Source organism: Macaca nemestrina, chromosome 9 (assembly GCF_043159975.1).
Source record: "Macaca nemestrina isolate mMacNem1 chromosome 9, mMacNem.hap1, whole genome shotgun sequence".
NCBI lineage: Eukaryota > Metazoa > Chordata > Mammalia > Primates > Cercopithecidae > Macaca > Macaca nemestrina.
Genome location: NC_092133.1, coordinates 14,518,218 through 14,536,327, shown reverse-complemented (window position 1 = coordinate 14,536,327; position 18,110 = coordinate 14,518,218). Strand labels below are relative to the sequence as shown.

Sequence of the window (18,110 nt, the reverse complement as noted above, 5' to 3'; positions counted from 1 at the left end):
CAAGCGATCCTCCCACCTCACCCTCCTGAGTAGCTGAAACTGCAGGCTCACGCCACCATTCCCAGCTAGAGATGGGGTCTCGCTATACTGCCCAGGCTGGTCTTGCACTCTTGGCATCAAGTCATCCTCCCAAACCACTGGAATTACAGGGGTAAGCCATCACACCCAGCCTTAAAAAAAAAAAAAAAAAAAAAAGGCTTTTAAAGGTGGCTCAGCACCAAAGAATCTCTTTGCCAGTCTCATTTCTGGGACCACCTTTGCTCTACCTTTCAGAAAGTGAAGCCCAGAGCTGTTTTCCACCACATCGACAGAACAAATCAAAATCAATGGATCGTATGAATAAACAAATGAACTAATGGCAAGCAGAGATGAGCCACACAGAGAAACTGACCAGAACATTAAAAAGTCCTGTCTCTACCCTTGGAGAAGACCAATACCTAACTTATGCCTCAGATGAGTCCCCGAATCCGGCTTGCCTCTGGCTCAGAGCAGAGCAGGCCGTGTGCTGATGACACACCGTGCCATAAGCCAAGTTACTTGCAACAGAGCCAAGCTGACAGCCCAGGGTCCCCAACACATTCTTAGAAAAAGTAAGTTAAATATGTGAGCTCTCCAGAGGCTGCCTTGAGGAACGGGTGTCTGTGAGCTCCAGAAAGCCCCACACACTGCGAGGTAGATAAGGAACCTCGACAGGCTCGTTTGAGCCTATCAGCAGGACACCGCCTGCAGTACAGAATGAATTCTGACGTGAGAGGCCTGTCTGAATTCTGGAGTTTGCCATGGGCCTCCAGGAATCAGCTGCAGGGAATCCCCACAAATGTCCACTGCATAGGAGGAATCTTGCTGTCTGGTTTACGGGACAGAATTCTAACTACATTTTAAAAACTAACCCAGTTTTGCAAAGCTGGTCCTCTGGGCAGTATATAACAATGACAGCATTAATAGCCAATAGAACAGTGGCTCCCAAGGGAAGGAAAAAAGAAAGAAAAGAGATGGAGAGAGAGATTAATGGCCAAATTCCACCTGACCATGCAGGCAGAACCATCTGAGGGCAACTACACCCAGCCTTCAACCAGCCAGACCTGGGCACATGGAACATACCCTTTGGTCCTCCGAGGCGGGGTTGGAAGCATCTTCATTTGTGCACAATAGGTGCCTCGAGTTTTCTATACTTTCCTAAAATTAGACATCAAGAAATCAAGTAATGATCTCAAATTGTTCAGGTTTATCCCCAGATGTAGGAATCACCAGCTCACTCACTAGCATGCACTGGACTTCAACTGCATGCCTGATTTCAAGCCACAAGGTGCCCTAGGCTCTCTAGCCATTAGGATAGCCCTGAGTGCCATTCAGATTTACGCCTTCCTCTTCCTAGATGCTCCAGCAGCTGCCCGCAATCGTGCTGTCACGTCCCCCACTCTCTGATGTCAACTGTCTCACTGAATGGTTACCACCATCCCCTGGCTATGCATGTCAGAAACCCGGAAGTCTTTCTCCCTCACCTACTTCCACGTCTAATCAGTTCAGTCTTACCTCTTTTTCTTTCTTTATTTTCTTATTTTTTTAAGAGACAGAGTCTCACTCTGTTGCCCAGGCTGGAGTGCAGTGGTGTGATCACAGCTCACTGCAGCCTCGAACTCCTGGGCTTAAGTGATCCTCTTGCCTCAGCCTCCCAATTAGTTGTGACTACAGGCACAACCCACTACACCTGGCTAACTTTATATTTTTATTTGTACAGATAGGGTCTCGCTATATTGCCCAGGCTGGTCTCAAATTCTTACTCTCGAGAGATCCTACCATCTCAGATTCCCAAAGTGCTGGGATTATAGACACGAGCCAGTCTCCATTTCTTAATTTGAGAAAAAATAATTAAATACAAAAATTACAAAGAATGGCTACACACTATAATCCCCTCACAGAGAATTAACAACTGTAGACATCTGGTTATATTTGCTTCTCATTTTATTACATTTTCTTTCTTTCTTTTTTTTTTTTAAAGACGGAATTTCACTCTTGTCGCCCAGGATGTGACCAGTTTAGCCAGTCTGTCCTCCATCATGTGGAAGATTTGTTTCTCTCTGAATCACCAGCACCCGGCCTGGGCCTGATATTACCTGTTAAACAAATGTACGCTTTTCTTTTTCTTCTTTTTTTTTTTTTTGGATGGAGTTTTGCTCTTGTCACCCAGGTTAGAGTGCAGTGGCGCGATCCCTGCTCACTGCAACCTCCGCCTCCTGGGTTCAAGTGATTCTCCTGCCTCAGCCTTCCAAATAGCTGGGATTACAGGCACCTGCCACCACACCCAGCTAATGTTTGTATTTTTAGTAGAAATGGGGGTTTCACCATGTTGGTCAGGTTGGTCTAGGACTCCTGACCTCAGGTGATCCATGTGCCTCGGCCTCCCAAAGTGCTGGGATTAAAGGCATGAGGCATGGCACATGGTCAGATGTATGCTTTTCTTTACCCCTTCCAATCTGACAAGCTCATTCAGAAGGAATACACACAATAATATATGCAGATTGTTATTTCAACTGCTTTTAAAAGGGACATGTGGGCTGGGCCTGAGGTCAGGAGTTGGAGACCAGCCTGACCAACACGGAGAAACCCTGTCTCTACTAAAAATACAAAATTAGCCGGGCATGGTGGCACATGCCTGTAATCCCAGCTACTCTGGAGGCTGAGGCAGGAGAATCGCTTGAACGTGGGAGGCAGAGGTTCCTGTGAGCTGAGATGGTGCCATTGCACTCCAGCCTGGGCAACAAGAGCAAAACTCCGTCTGGAAAAAAAAAAAAAAGGGACACGCGGTCTTTAAGTTTCAAAATAAAATGTGAAATTCATTAGCTCTGAAGACAATACTTACAACTGAAATGAACACATTTGTAGGATCTAATAATTCTGTCCATTGAAGAAATCGTCGAATAAAGGACTTATGAGGGAGAAAAGCAACAGAGAGGTTAATAGCAGCAGAAAAATAAAGACATAGTAGTAACCGTTGGCTTTTTTTTTTTTTTTTTTTTTTGAGAACCTGCCAGGATCTGTGATCTGCCTTTTACTGGCATCAACTCCTGGGATCCTCCCAACCTCTCCATTCTCCAGGTGAGGAAGCTGAGGCTTAGAGGGACTCATGAATGTACTCAAGGCAACACAGCCAGTAAATGATTCAGAAGTCTCTGCCCTTATCCGCTCAGTATCAATTGCCCTTGAGGGCGAAAATCCCAGACTATGGGGTTCAAATGGTCCTATGTTCATCTCACATATGACCTCGAAGCAACGGCCTAGAAGATCTCAGAATCTGTGGCCTCACTCTCTGCTTGCTATAAGGCTTCACTCCAGTGAAAAAGGATGGACGCCCCATTAAGGGCTCAATGGTGCAGCTGGGGTCACACTAGGTAAAGGAGGTTTGCTCCAGCAAACCCCAAACTTTGTAGTGGTTCTGGCTTTAAGCCCTGGTTCTGCTGGAGCAACCGGAGCTCAGTTTCCCCACCTTCTCAGTTTCCCCACCTAAGAAAACAGGGCTGGACCCCACTTTAGGAGAGGCCTAAAAGAGAACCCTGTAAAGCCCTGCTCCCTGATTCGCCACATGCGGCTAAACCCAGATGTGCTGCGAGTGTAACAAACGCCGGATTGGAAGACTTCGCACCAAAAAAACGAGTAAGATATCTCAGGAATGTTTTGTACTGATTACACGTTGAAATGTTAGTATTTTGCACCTGCTGGGTTAAATGTACCGTATTGTTAAAAATTTCACCTTTTCTTTTTATCTTGTTTAACGTGGCTACTGGAAAATGTTTAATTGCCTGTAAGGCTCACATCTTATTTCTATTGGACGGTGCTGCCCTAGACGCCGCAGGGAGGTCAGTCCTGCTTATTTCCTGCCCAAGGGTGGCTTCCCAAAGCCTCGGGGCTCTCACCGAGAGTGGCTGGGCTTACCAAGGTGGGAGGGCCTGTTTCTCCCCAATCTGTTGCTCAGCCACAGCTCAGGGAGTAGGGAGCAGCCACCTGCGCGAACTGGGCCCCTCCGAGAGGGCGATCTGGAGGATGACGTTGTGGTCATGGGCAGCTTGGGTTTCCCCTGCGTCCCCTCCCGCGCCCTAAGGGGTGAAGGCCGGTGGTGCGCGTACCCCGCACAACTCCGGAACGAGGAAACGGAGACGGGGGGCGCCCACGTGGCCTGGCCAAGGTCACCCGGGCCAGCCCGACACCACGCGGCCCGACCCGCCCCCAGCCGCGCGGGGCCCGGGCCCGTACTTGGCGCACGGTGGTGATCCAGAAGCGCACGTTGGGCTCAATGAAGGCGGGGACGGCGTCGCTGCATCCTAGGAGCAGCCCGTGTTGCGTTTCCTCCTCTTGTTCTAGGGACATCTTGCGCTGGCTAGAGTGGCCGCCGCCGCCAGGCCGCGCGCGGAGGAGGAGCCGGGCGGCGAGCCCCGCCCCGGGCCGCGCGCACCCGCAGTTCCCGCCCCAGGCCCGCGCGCCCGACGTCCCGCGTCACCGCGCCTCGGGGCCCTTGCGCGCCCACTGTTCCGGCGAGCCCAGCTCTCACACAGGCCATGTCCTCCCAACCCTGCTTGCCCTCCTCCGCACATTTGGGGAGCCGGGCCGTCTCCAGGCCCCAAAGGGTCAATATCGGAACCCCATATCACAGCATCTAATGCGAAGATCCCCAAAGGTTGTGAGTGAGGCCCTTCGCAACCTCACCCTGCGCTCCTGCCGCGCCCTACCCGTGGTCATTGCCCTCGAAAATCCCTCCGATTGCCCACGAATTCCAGGGTGCATGGTGTTGCGCAGTCAGGCCGGCGGCATCATGGGCTCAGCCCAGTGAAAATGTCAAATGCGGTGCCCCTTATTCAAGTTACTGAGAATTTCAAGAGAGTAACACCAGAGCATCAAACCAAGTATAGGGCCCTGGGCACAGTGCACTATCCCTCAGCCCGACAGGTTTTTTTTTTTTTTTTTTCCAGTGTTGGGGCAAATTCAGTTCCTTTTGTTGACTACCAAATAGGGACCATTTGTAAAGAAAAACCCGCCTTCCCTTCCTCCTCCCACCTGCCCTTCCCTAGCACAGGAGTGGGTGGGGTCTGTGTGTGTGCACTTAAATTCATGGAAGCCACAAGCGTGCCTAGGTCATTCAGGGGGCCTCCGGAGTCCTGGACTGGGGGACCCAGCACACCGCCTAGGTGTGTGACCCTCGCCAAGTCAGTATCTCAAAGTCTATTTTCTCATCCGCAAAATGCGGATAACAATTGTACCTATCTCAGGGTTTTGTTTCGGATCAAAGGAAATAAAATATCCCTAACAGCACTGAGCTCTCACAAGTGCTCAGTATTGGCCATTAACCTCCAGCGGGCCAATTCCTTCCCTTGCCCTGCCCCTCCTGGGACAGGAAATCGGCTCATGTTGTCCTTCAGGCCTGTGTGACTCTGCTTCTGTATTTGCTCAGTTTGCCTCGCTCACTTTTCTTAACCTCCAAGGGTTCCTCCTCTTCCAGGAAGCCTTCCCTGACCCTCCCAGTTGAGTAAGGTGTCCCCTCCACTTCTACCCTTATGCCGCAGAAATCCATCTAAGCACCGGTGCAGCAGTAGCGTGCTGTTCTATTCTGTTGTCTCTACCCTCCAGGATGTCACAAAGCCAGCCCGCTGGCCTGCTTCCCCACTTTGGACCGCTATGTCCAGTCTTTAACAAAGGAGCCAGAGTGATTATCTTACAAGTTGATGTCACGCTTCTTTTCAAATCCTTCCTGACATTCCCCAACCCAGAACAGAACCTCAAGTCCTTGGCTTGGCCAAAAGGCACTCTGGGACCCCCACCACCGCCCTAGTCATTGGCATCCTAGTAAATCTGCATCCGCTCTGAGTCCACTCTTGCCTTAGGGCCTTTGTGTTTTCCATGCCCTCTACCTAGAAGCCTCTTATCCCAGTAACACTCTCACTTCCTACACGTTTTCTCTCCCTTGAGGCTCATCAAAACCCCGAGATAGGTAAAATTACTGTCCTCATTTTACGGATCAGAAAATTGACCCAGAGACAGGCTCTCCCTTAAGGCCTTCCTTAACAACCCCATCTAGAACACCTACAACTCCGCTTCAGCAGAGCTTCACTCCACATTATTTTCCTTCCGAACACTCTACTTTTACTACATGTATTGTGTTTCCCCTGTAGAACGTAAGAGCTTAAAAGCAGGGGTTTGTCCTTTGTTCCCTCCTGTGCCTGGAAAACAGCACCTGGTGCAGGGTAGGCACTCAAGGATTTACTGAAACAATGAGTAAATGTTTCCCTATCTGTCTTGCCCCTAAACCGAGTTCCTTGAGTGTGGAACCAGCATCTTATTCTCTTTGTGGCCCCTGCGGTAAATGCTCAATAAATGTTTGTTGATGTAACCTGAGAAGGAAAGGAGAGCCCAGAATAAGCTGATCCAACAGTTAATGGTGGTAAAATGCAAATATTTTAAAATATGTTTATTTTATGTTTTACAATGAATACTTCAGCAAAGAAAATAACTGTAATTTCAAAATGCAATCCCTGAAGTTAATAAATATCCTTTATAATCAATTACACTAATCAATATCTAGAAATATACATAGACAAAGTTAGCTAGTGAATAAAATAAGTAGAATGACTATATAAACTATCAATTTCAGGGATGAGGGATCATGCATGATCAGTTAAGTCACTCTGCCACTTTTAAAAATAATATGATTCACATTTGCTTCAATCACATAAACATTCATTGCAAGAGTTAGACGGCTAATTGAAAATAGTGACCTTTGTTAGCTTAAAAGAAAATTCAGTTTAATACAAAGACATTCAAATTGAAAATTTCAGGACCCTTGATCAGACGCTTTCAATGCATGTTGCTCTACTTTGTTATAGGCAAGATTCAAGTAAGGCTAAGACAGAAGACTGTTCCCACTGAAGACATGATCTAAGAATCGCTTTCTATATAGGCAAATTATGTTCTGTAGAAACTAGCTAGCTAGCCACCAAGACGTTACCAATAAAGGATTCCTTGTACTAGCAACTATCATGTTTAAAAGGTCTTAGCCAGAATTACAAAAACAAAACATTTAGAGTAATATTTATGAATACAAGCATAATTGGTTCCTTGCCTTCTACAAATAACCATCTTTAAAATGATAAAAGCAGGTTTCAACTGTGGTTCTTCTCTGGGGTGAGAAGGTGCAGATACACATGGGCGATCTACTGATTTACCTTCTGAAAGTACTCTTTGGAAGCAGCTGGATTTGGTTTGATCTGAAAATACAAAAGCTTAATTAGGTAATTGTGACTTTACCATAATAATATGGTAAATATGCCCAAAACTGAATGGCAATCCCCCAATTTTTAACCTAAAGTTCTTTAAACTTTTAAAGATTTCCTTTAAAACACAAAGATCAAAGTTTCATTAAGGCCTGCCTGTCTCTAGGCCAGGTGCAGTGGCTCACACCTGTAATCCCAGCACTTTGAGAGGCTGAGGCAGGTGGATCACGAGGTCAGGAGATTGAGACCATCCTGGCTAACACAGTGAAACCCCATCTCTAGTAAAATACAAAAAATGAGCCGGGCGTGGTGGCAGGCGCCTGTAGTCCCAGCTACTCAGGAGGCTGAGGCAGGAGAATGGCGTGTACCCAGGAGGCGGAGCTTGCAGTGAACCAATATCGTGCCACTGCCCTCCAGCCTGGGCAACAGAGCAAGACTCCGTCTCAAAAAAAAAAGTCTGCTTGTCTCTGATAATTGGTTCCTGGCTCCCCACCCCACCCCCTCTACCCCACAGCAGCTTCACCCATTTGCACATCATCTGCACGCTTGCTCCAAGGGTGGGCTCCCTTTTGTGGATACTTCAGGTCAATAGCTCTTGAGGCTGAGAGAACATGGACCTCACTGCTTTTGGGGGAAAAAACCTACCGTAGGAGAATCTGGTGTCCAGTCCGCTGGGCAGACTTCTCCATGGGTTTCTACATACTGGAACGCCTTCACCAAGCGGAGGGTTTCTTCCACGCTTCGGCCCACTGGGAGATCATTGACGCTCAAGTGCTTGATGACTCCATTGGGGTCAATTATGAAGAGACCTCTGCATGATCGTTTATCCTCGTCAGTGCCTCGACAGTACCAGAACTAGAACAGTCTAACTTCTTCCCCTTTAGGTCTTTAATTCTTTTAATAAAATATTAAGCATAATCATATGCTTAAAGGTAGGGTTTTCACTGTTGTGCAAAAAGTTTATCATCTCTTACTGACGACAGATGCTTTAACAAAGGCAGTACTGGACCAGGTCACCATAAAAAGCTTGCAGTATGGTCACATTTACAAACTCACACAGTGCCCTGAATGTTACAGTGTCGGAAAGTCACTGAACTAGACAGAGCGAAGACTATTAGTGACATGGCAAGCATTCTTTGAGCTACTGTATCACATCTTGGCAAGAAATTCATAGGCAACTGGGAAGACACTGATATGTATTTTATCTGGATTCAACAACTGTTTATTATGAATGAATTCTTGGGTAAATGGGGGGGGCGGGAATCCCATGGGAAAAATCTTTGTAGAAAGAATGTACAGGCTGTAAGTCTACACAAAACAGAAAACCACGCCAATCACTTTTAATCATGTAGCAGCATGTAATGAGATGAACCACGCCACCACAGTGGTCTGTGTTTATCTTCTGTGTTGGTGTTACTGTGACAGATGCAGATATGTTTAGCCCAGAAGTTTTTTTGGTTGTTTAGTTTAAATACAGGGTCTCACTATATTGCCCACGCTGGAGTGCAGTGCTATTCTCAGGTGTGATCACAGCAGGCTGCAGCCTCGAACTTCTGGCTCAACTGATCCTCCCACCTCAGACTCCCAAGTAGCTGTGACTATAGGTGTGTGTCACTGTGTCCAGTTATTTAACCTACAGATTTTAACAGTCTGTCTTAAAAGGATGTGGAAATTCCAGGTATCAATCACTCATGGAAAAGGCAGGTTAGAGAAAACTCAGGGTAAAAAGGTGCTTCTCCCACCCTCGGTCTGGCACTAGGGGCCTGGGGTTTCAGGTGAAACTGTTCCCACAGGGTGCAGCCAGCTGAAGTCCACCAATAGAAGCAGAGGCAGAGCTGGGACAGAGCAGGGCTCACAGACTCCTGGAAGTCTTATCTTATAAGCCAGACTCAGCTTCTCTCTCTTGTTAATCTCGATATTAAAACGGGTACGGAAGTTAACTGCAAAATTAGTGAGTTCTCATAGGGAAGGGGACAAAGGAGAAAAATAGCCAGTACCCTCTCTCTGGCCATTGCCAATTCTGAAAGACCTAGGCATTCTTTTGATAATCTCTTTACAGTTAAACAAACAAACAAAAAGACCCGCCAGGTGCGGTGGCTCATGACTGTAATCCCAGCACTTTGAGGGGCCAAGGCAGCGAGATCACAAAGTCAAGAGTTCGAGACCAGCCTAGCCAACATGGTGAAACTCATCTCTACTAAGAATACAAAAACTGGCCGGGTGTGGTGGCGCGTGCCTGTAATCCCAGCTACTCGGGAGGTTGAGGCAGGAGAACTGCTTGAACCCAGGAGGCAGAGGTTGCAGTGAGCCGAGATCACGCCACTGCACTCCAGCCTGGGCGACAGAGCAAGACTCCATCTTGAAAAGAGAGAAAAAAAAGAGAGAGACAGAGAGAGAAAAAGGCCCAAACTCTAAGATGCCACCCAGCACTAAAATCCAAGGTGTAACCCAAGAGGAGCAGGCCAGAGATCACCTACAAAAGAGGCAGGTGAGCTGGCTTTAAGCTGACCAGCCCCCAGCAAAACTGTGAGGCACAGCATATCAAAAGGAGGGCCCTCTCTTCCTTCCTGGAGGTCAAGTTCTGCCCAATCCCTTCTTCACTCCTATTCTCAGCAGACTTCAAGATGCCAGTTCTAAGGCCCAAGTTCTCACCCCTCCCAGGAAGGTTATGTTTGAATGTGGAGCTGCTGAGGACTGAAAGCTTTTCACACTCAAAGGAATAAAGGTTTAATAAGGGACTGAATACAGATAGAAATGACATTCTGAGCCGGGCACGGTGGCTCAAGCCTGTAATCCCAGCACTTTGGGAGGCTGAGACGGGCGGATCACAAGGTCAGGAGATCGAGACCATCCTGGCTAACACGGTGAAACCCCGTCTCTACTAAAAAATACAAAAAACTAGCCGGGCGAGGTGGCGGGCGCCTGTGGTCCCAGCTACTCCGGAGGCTGAGGCAGGAGAATGGCGTAAACCCGGGAGGCGGAGCTTGCAGTGAGCTGAGATCCGGCCACTGCACTCCAGCCTGGGCGACAGAGCCAGACTCAGTCTCAAAAAAAAAAAAAAAAAAGAAATGACATTCTGGGGCAGAAATCCTAACAGCTGCTGCCAGTAACTATGCTAAGAACTCTAGCTGTGTCACTTATTTAATCCTCACACCCACCTGTGAGGTACCTCCTCATTTTAGTTATGGAAAAACTGGGGCTCAACAAGGTTAAATCAACTCACTTGCCCAAAGTCACATAGCTATTAAAAGTAGCTGAGTTTAAAAAAAAAAAAAGAAAGAAAGAAAGAAAAAAATCAAACCCAGGACTGTTTGGCTCCAGGGCTGAAAATGGTCACCATTCCAAGAGACTACCTCTTACCCTGCTAGTCCCCCCTTCTGCAAACAGTCTGATGGCTTCACTGTCAGGTGTGTGTCCTCATGGAAGTCGCTCCCACATAGTCAGGGAGTATGGAGCAGTGTGGCCTCAAGACACAGACAGCCTTCTTTAGAAACAGACCCAAGGTGGTGGAGGGGACATGCATGTCTCAGCATTTCTGAGAGACCGCCAACCATTGCAAGAGGCATTTTATCAGTGCTTATTAAAGACTAAAATTAAGGATTTTTTGATTATTATAAATTTTAACTTTTTAAAATATAACAGGGACGAGGTCTCACTATGTTGCTCAGGCTGGTCTTGAACTTCTGAACTCAAGTGACCTTCCCACCTTGGCCTCCCGGAGTGCTAGGGTGACAGGCATGAGCCACCATGCCCAGCCAGGATCTTCTGGATTTAAAAATGCCTTACCAAGGTCTACATAAATCCCCTAAGAAGTAGAATGATACTAAACATGAAAAATAATTTAAGTTCATCAGAAACAGGATCTTACCTTAGCGCAAGACCAGGACCTTCTAACAGCACACCGTAGTCTCGGGAAATCTGCTTAGTTAAATCTGACAAGAGTGCGATGTTCATGTGGCCCAAACCACCATTCTAATCAAAACGCAAACACCACTGTTAGACGGCGTGGCCTCGCCGCATTCCTGACCGTGTACCACACTGTCTGAGACCAATAGTAATGGCAACAGGGAACAGTAATTGAACAATGGGCCAAGCCGGCGAGGCCACCGCATCCCTGACTGTGTACCACACTGTCTGAGACCAACAGTAATGGCAACAGGGAACAGTAATTGAACAATGGGCCAAGACGGCTCGGCCTCGCCGCATCCCTGACTGTGTACCACACTGTCTGAGACCAACAGTAATGGTAACAGGGAACAGTAATTGAACAATGGGCCAAGCCGGTGTGGCCTCAAAGCATTCCTGACCGTGTACCACACTGTCTGAGACCAACACTAATGGTAACAGGGAACAGTAATTGAACAATGGGCCAAAACGGCGCGGCCTCGCCGCATCCCTGACCGTGTACCACACTGTCTGAGACCAACAGTAATGGTAACAGGGAACAGTAATTGAACAATGGGCCAAGCCGGCGCGGACTCACCGCATCCCTGACTGTGTACCACACTGTCTGAGACCAATAGTAATGGTAACAGGGAACAGTAATTGAACAATGGGCCAAGACGGCGCGGCCTCAAAGCATTCCTGACCGTGTACCACACTGTCTGAGACCAACAGTAATGGCAACAGGGAACAGTAATTGAACAATGGGCCAAGCACTGCTATTAACTTACTGCCTCCTCGAAACCACCCCGGAGTAGGTATCATCAAAATGAGGAAACTGAGGCACAAAAAAGTTAAGTAACTTGTTCCAGGTCACAGCTAGAAAGGAGCAGAAGGAAGATTTAAACCTGGCTAATACTATAGGCCTTTTCAAATTGTTTTTTCCTTTTTTCTTTTCTTTTTTTTTTTTTTTTAAAGACACAGAGTCTCGCTGTCACCAGGCTGCAATGCAGTGACGTGATCACAGCTCACAGCAGCCTTAAACTCCTGGGCTCATGCAATCATCCTACCCCAGCCGCCTGAGTAGCTGGGACTACAAGTGCTTTTTCTAATTCTTTATTTATTTATTTAATCTTTTTTTAATTGGCTGGGCGTGGTGGCTCACGCCTGTAATCCCAGCACTTTGGGAAGCCGAGGCAGGCAGATCATGAGGTCAGGAGATCGAGACCATCCCGGCTAACATGGTGAAACCCCATCTCTACTAAAAATACAAAAAAAATTAGCCGGGCATGGTGGCAGACGCCTGTAGTCCCAGCTACTCGGGAGGCTGAGGCAGGAGAATGGCACAAACCCGGGAGACGGAGGTTGCCATGAGCTAAGATCGCACCACGGCACTCCAGCCTGGGCAACAGAGCGAGACTCTGTCTCAAACAAACAAACAAACAAAAAAAAAACCCTTGAGTAATTTAATCCCGATAGTCCAGCAGCCTAGCTAGAAATTTAGATTCTTCCAAGCAAGTTCGTAAGAGCAAAAGCTAGGGGTGCAATGCGATACCTTTCTTGGCGTATTTATCCAGGCAAGATGGCTAAAGTGGGAATCCACTGAGACTGCAACAACTTCACAGTTCACGTCGTGAAATTCGTTAGCTTTGTCACTAAAAGCAACAATTTCTGTAGGACACACAAAGGTGCTGGAAAAAAAGGACAGACATTCTCATTAAATAATTCAAAAGCAAGGATTTTAACAACTAGTAGTCTAGCAACTAGTTCAACTTGCAAAGGGTAAAAAAGGCAAAATGGTTAACCATCCTCACTGGACTATAGTGTTGCACTGCAAAAGTACTATTACCTCCCCTCACCTTTTTATTTTAGGAATTGTATCAAAAAATGGGGAAAGGGAACATACATTTTAAGAATAAAAATTACAGTTCAATGAAGTTGCTTTTTGAAAAAAATCATTTTATTATGCCTACTTTTCTCATTTTTACCCAGATCAGCGAAAACTTTCATACACTGGCTTAGGGAAGCACTACTGCAGAGCACAGAGTCACACTATCCCACCCCTGAAGTTTATCACTTGTAAACCAGCTACAGACCCCAGCTGTAATCAACAAGGCCATGGGTGATAAAGGGTCAGACAGAATCCTTCCTTTCACAAGAGTATCTAGGGGTAGACAATTCAGTGCGGGAACAGGATATGTGCTTGCTCTCAGAATGACACGAAAGCATCATAGAAATTACACTTACAAATCCAAAGGATAGAAGAAAAGCACCAAATATTTCCCCTTAAAGTCATCAAGGCTTAGGTCTTTGAACTCTCCATTGACAACGGCTGTACCCTTAAAATAGGGCGCATGCTGGGTGACAGCAGGTGCATGGTATGAGGAACCTGAAAAAAACCCACACTCATATGTAGTTCATCATTTGCTACGTCAAGCACTTATGATTTTATTTAAACTTCTCATGATAATTAGTAGTATAAATCAAAACATTCAGTTCAACTGTACAGTCATCCTTTGCCACCTGTGGGGGATTGGTTCTAGGATATCAAAATCCACAGACGCTCAAGTCTGCTACATAAAATGGTGATTTGCATATAATCTACACACACCCTCCATTATACTTAAATCATCTCTAGATTACTCATGATACCTAATACAACGTAAATGCTATGGAAATAGTTGTTAAGCTGTATTGTTTTTTGGTTTTTTTTTTTTTATTTTTGAGATGGAGTCTTGCTCTGTCGCCCAGGTTGGAGTGTAGTGGCCGGATCTCAGCTCACTGCAAGCTCCGCCTCCTGGGTTCAGGCCATTCTCCTGCCTCAGCCTCCCGAGTAGCTGGGACTACAGGCGCCCGCCACCTCGCCCGGCTAATTTTTTTGTATTTTTTAGTAGAGACGGGGTTTCACCTTGTTAGCCAGGATGGTCTCGATCTCCTGACCTCGTGATCCGCCTGTCTCGGCCTCCCAAAGTGCTGGGATTACAGGCTTGAGCCACCGCGCCCGGCCTTAAGCTGTATTGTTTAGGAAATGACAAGAAAAAAGTCTTTGTGTTCAGTACAGACACAACCATCCATTTTTCCCTCCCAATAATTTCGATTCAACCAACCACAGATACAGAACCCAGATTCAGAGGGCCGACTGTAATTTCTCCTTCTATAGTTTTAGATTGTGCACAAATTCAACTCCAAGTGCTATGGAAACTTAAAAAAAGGAAGACAAAGATAGTAGGGATAGAATTAAGGAAGACATGAGACTAGAGATGGATTTTAAATATGGTTCATATTTTGTCAAGTCTAGATGGCATGGGGCAGATGGCATGGAGGAAATAGCAGGAAGGAAGACAGGGCATGTGTTGGAGCAGCCTGTGGCACAGTCTAATGAGAACAGAGAGTGTCTAAGGGTACGGAGTGAAGAGCAGGCAGCAGGCAGGAATGGTTGAAGGCCATGTTGCAAGAATCCTTAAATACTAGGCTGCTGGGTCTTCTTAACAGGAAAGATAAGAGTTAAGGGCGGAGTCTTGCTCTGTTGCCCAGGCTGGAGTGCAGTAGTATGATCTCGGCTCACTGCAAGCTCCGCCTCCTGGGTTCACACCATTCTCCTGCCTCAGCCTCCCGAGTAGCTGGAACTACAGGCGCCTGCCACCACGCCTGGCTAATTTTTTGTATTTTTAGTAGAGACAGGGTTTCACCGTGTTAGCCAGGATGGTCTCGATCTCCTGACCTCGTGATCTGCCTGCCTCGGCCTCCCAAAGTGCTGGGATTACAGGCATGAGCCATTGCGCCTGGCCGAGATGGCAGTTTTTAGAAAGATTAGTCTGGCAGGAGGGAAAGAGGAGCAGGAGAAAGGGAGAGACATGTTAGGAGGTGGTTTCAGTGATTTTTTTTTAATTTTTTTTCTTTTTTTGAGACAAGAGTCTCGCTCTGTCACCTAGTGACACAGTCTCGGCTCACTGCAACCTCCTCCTCCCTGCCTCAGCCTCCCGAGTAGCTGTGATTCCAGAAGCACACCACCCACCCGGCTAATTTTTTAGTATTTTTAGTAGAGACAGGATTTCACCATGTTGGCCAGGATGGTCTTGAACTCCTGACCTCAAGTGATTCACCTGCCTTGGCCTCTCAAAGTGCTGGGATTACAGGTGTGAGCCACCGCGCCCAGCCTCGATTTCAGTGATCTTACGCATATTGAGGGGAGGGATGGGGCAGAAAGAACAGAAAGGAATGGATGCAAAAGAAGTGTCAAAACTGAGAAGGACTTGCTTCTACCTGGGAATGAGGGACAGAGTGGTTCCAATGTCAAAATGCCTGAGACTGCCACGAACAGAAAAAGGAGGAGCTGCTGGGGATGGGGATGGGGATTTGAAACCAGTGGAGTAAATTTTAAGCCTGTGGTATCACATCACTACTAGAAATATTTTAAAGCTCCAGGGTAGTAAAATTGCAAAACCTCTTAGAACATTTAGCCCACAAAGGCTTTACTAAAATATATATGCCCCCAAACCATTACATATTAAATACGTGCTTTTTCAAAGGCTAGTCAAATCCAGACAAGCTATTTTCAAATATCACTCATTATCTGAGGCTGATCTTAGCAAAGCCCATATCCTAGAGAAGGGAATGTAAATCTCAAGAAACAGCTAAATTTCACTCGGATTACAGAAGATACCATTAGACAGGTCTGGTTCCTAAGTGGCCATCTGGGGCCAGTACACAGGTTTGAATCTTAGAGCAGCTGCCCTCTCAGGTCCCCAGAGGCTGCCCACCACTCACAGCTCTTCAGACAGTAGATCCAGAAGGCATCTGAGCTCCCAGTAACCCCCTCCTCAACACAGTGGATTAGAAGCTCTGGCAACCAACATGGAAATGTGACAAGGGCAGTTTGCCTCAGTGATTCTCAACCCTGGCTGCACACTAGAATCACCCAGCATGTCCTGGTCTCACCCCGGAGACTGACTTAATTTGTCTGGGGTGGGACTGGGGCAGTGCTGTGTTTCTGAAAGCTCCCAGATGAGTGTAACATATGGCCAGGGTTCAGAGCCGCTGTCCAAAGACCATGGTTCATTTTTCCTTTACCTGGCTCCAGCCAAGACATGACATAACACTTACTGGTGCTGAATAATTTTGCTTGACTGGAACCAGAACACAGTAAGTTTGTCAAGCTCGTTCTTCCACATGCAGCAGGTCTGAGGGCTGCAGTGGCAGAAATGCCCCAAGGAATGGCACTCACATGTCGGGCAACCTGGAAAGAGAAACTTTTTATTAGAAAGTTTTTCTGTACTCGTGACTGAAGGCTGAAATGGCATCGTGCCAAGGGTGGTTTCAGCTGTCCCTGTTCCTGTGAACCAAATAGCAAACCCCAAACTCTAAGAGCATGGATTGGGTCTGCACATTCTTAACACTCCCTTCTGCTTCCTTCTCCCAGGAGACTGGAAGGTAGAGGGGAACTATAAGAAAACAAAGACGGGCTGGGCGCAGGGGCTCACGCCTGTAATCCCAGCACTTCGGAAGGCCAAGGCGGGTGGATCACGAGGTCAGGAGTTCAAGACCAGCCTGGCCAAGATGGTGAAATCCCATCTCTACCAAAAACACAAAAATTAGCCAGGCGCGGTGGTGGGCACCTGTAATCCCAGCTGCTTGGGAGGCTAAGGCAGAAGAATTGCTTGAACTCATGAGGCGGAGGTTGCAGTGAGCCGAGATCACACCACTGCACTCTAACCTGGGCGACAGAGCAATACTCCGTCTCAAAAAAAAAAAAAAAAAATCAAACTCCATGTGCTTAAAAGCTACACAGGGTTCAAAAGCCAGGGGACTTGGGCAGGCCTTTCCCAGCACTATCTGCTGAGTATGTTCTACCATGTCAAGGTTTTCCTTAGAAAAAAACAAGGCCCCTCCAGGACCAGCGGCCAGTAAACAAGTAAAGCCAAGTTCAGTCTCTGGGAGTCTGGAAAAGGCTCAAGGGAAATGTTTACTCAACTTTTTTTTTTTTTTTTTTTTGAAACAGAGTCTCGTTCTTTCACCCAGGCTAGAGTGCAGTGGCGCGATCTGGGCTCATTGAAGTCTCGACCTCCTGGGCTCAAGTGATCCTCCCACCTTAGCCTCCCCAGGAGCACTGACCACCACGCCCGTCTATTTTTTTTTTTTTTTTTTTTTTTTTCTGTAGAGACAAGGTCTCACTATTATTGTCCAGACTGGTCTCAAACTCCTGGGCTCAAGTGATCTGCCCGCCTCGGCCTCCCAAAGTGCTGGGATTACAGGCATGAGCCACCGCACTCTGCCGGTTTGCTCAACTTTAATGTTCAAAATGACTCAGGAGAACGAAAGGGAGTGTGTTGAACCCCACCAGAGAAAGCCGTGTACCAAAAGAGCACGACGCATTGCCCACAGTTAAGCAGGAAACAACAGCAGAAACACGCGGGAGCGGGATTGGGAGGGAACGCCTTTGTAATTTGTTCAGCACTTTGCGCGTTTTTATCCAGTATTTAAGGGGCTGTTCACAGCAACGCCTTGACGTAGGCATCATTCTTTCCATCTTAAGTACACAGGCTGAGAAAGGCGAAGGTGACTGCCCAAGGTCACAGGGTCGGTGGCAGAAGCAGGGTCAGGAGACGGGCCTGGGGACCCGGAACGGCGAACGAGGAGGGACTCGGGGAAGAGACCTCGAGGAGGGACTGAAGAAGGGCGGTTCTGCGCAGGCGCATGGAACCTTCCCCGGGGGAGGCCTCTGGGTCCGTTACCCGCGGAAACCCTCCAAGAAGGGCAAATGGCCCTCAAGCCCAGAAGCGCGGGATCCTGTCTGGGAAGCACGTTCCCGAAGCCACCAGTGTCTCCGCGCCTGTCCCCAGCCGACAGCCACTCACCGACGCTCGGAGCAACCTTCCTACAGCAGCCGCCATCTTCAGTGCACTCGGGCGCCGCGGGGTGGGCAGCGACGCAGGGGCGGGGCCTACGGGGTGGTGGGCAGGGCCTCTGCGGGCG

The 18,110-nt window shown here is 47.7% G+C and overlaps 2 protein-coding genes across 6 annotated transcripts in view; both read right to left on the bottom strand.

The window, feature by feature from the left end:
* The window catches only part of LOC105467742 (sideroflexin 4), a 29,060-nt gene extending 24,634 nt beyond the window's left edge, over positions 1-4,426 (bottom strand). For 2 of the 4 annotated variants that reach the window (XM_011717441.3, XM_011717449.2), the window contains exons 1-3: positions 4,249-4,424; positions 2,861-2,926; positions 1,102-1,176 (exon numbers count right to left, since the gene is read on the bottom strand). In XM_011717441.3, the coding sequence (XP_011715743.1) occupies positions 1,102-1,176; positions 2,861-2,926; positions 4,249-4,362 (255 nt within the window). In that variant the 5' untranslated portion in view covers positions 4,363-4,424. Of the gene's footprint in view, positions 1-1,101; positions 1,177-2,860; positions 2,927-4,248 lie in introns of all 4 variants that reach the window. The other 2 variants (XM_071069050.1, XM_011717437.2) reach the window with 2 other exon arrangements.
* A 1,996-nt stretch (positions 4,427-6,422) lies between these two features.
* On the bottom strand, positions 6,423-18,070 carry LOC105467759 (peroxiredoxin 3). Of its 2 annotated transcripts, XM_071069045.1 has the most exons (7): positions 17,993-18,070; positions 16,242-16,374; positions 13,386-13,527; positions 12,694-12,829; positions 11,125-11,228; positions 7,902-8,067; positions 6,423-7,250 (listed from the first exon to the last, which is right to left on the bottom strand). In XM_071069045.1, exons 1-7 carry the CDS (start codon positions 18,026-18,028, stop codon positions 7,197-7,199), a joined length of 771 nt encoding a protein of 256 aa, XP_070925146.1. In that variant the 5' UTR covers positions 18,029-18,070; the 3' UTR covers positions 6,423-7,196. The 2 variants fall into 2 exon arrangements, with proteins under 2 accessions (XP_070925146.1, XP_070925147.1); XM_071069046.1 differs by lacking the exon at positions 7,902-8,067.
* Between the last annotated feature and the right edge of the window lie 40 nt (positions 18,071-18,110).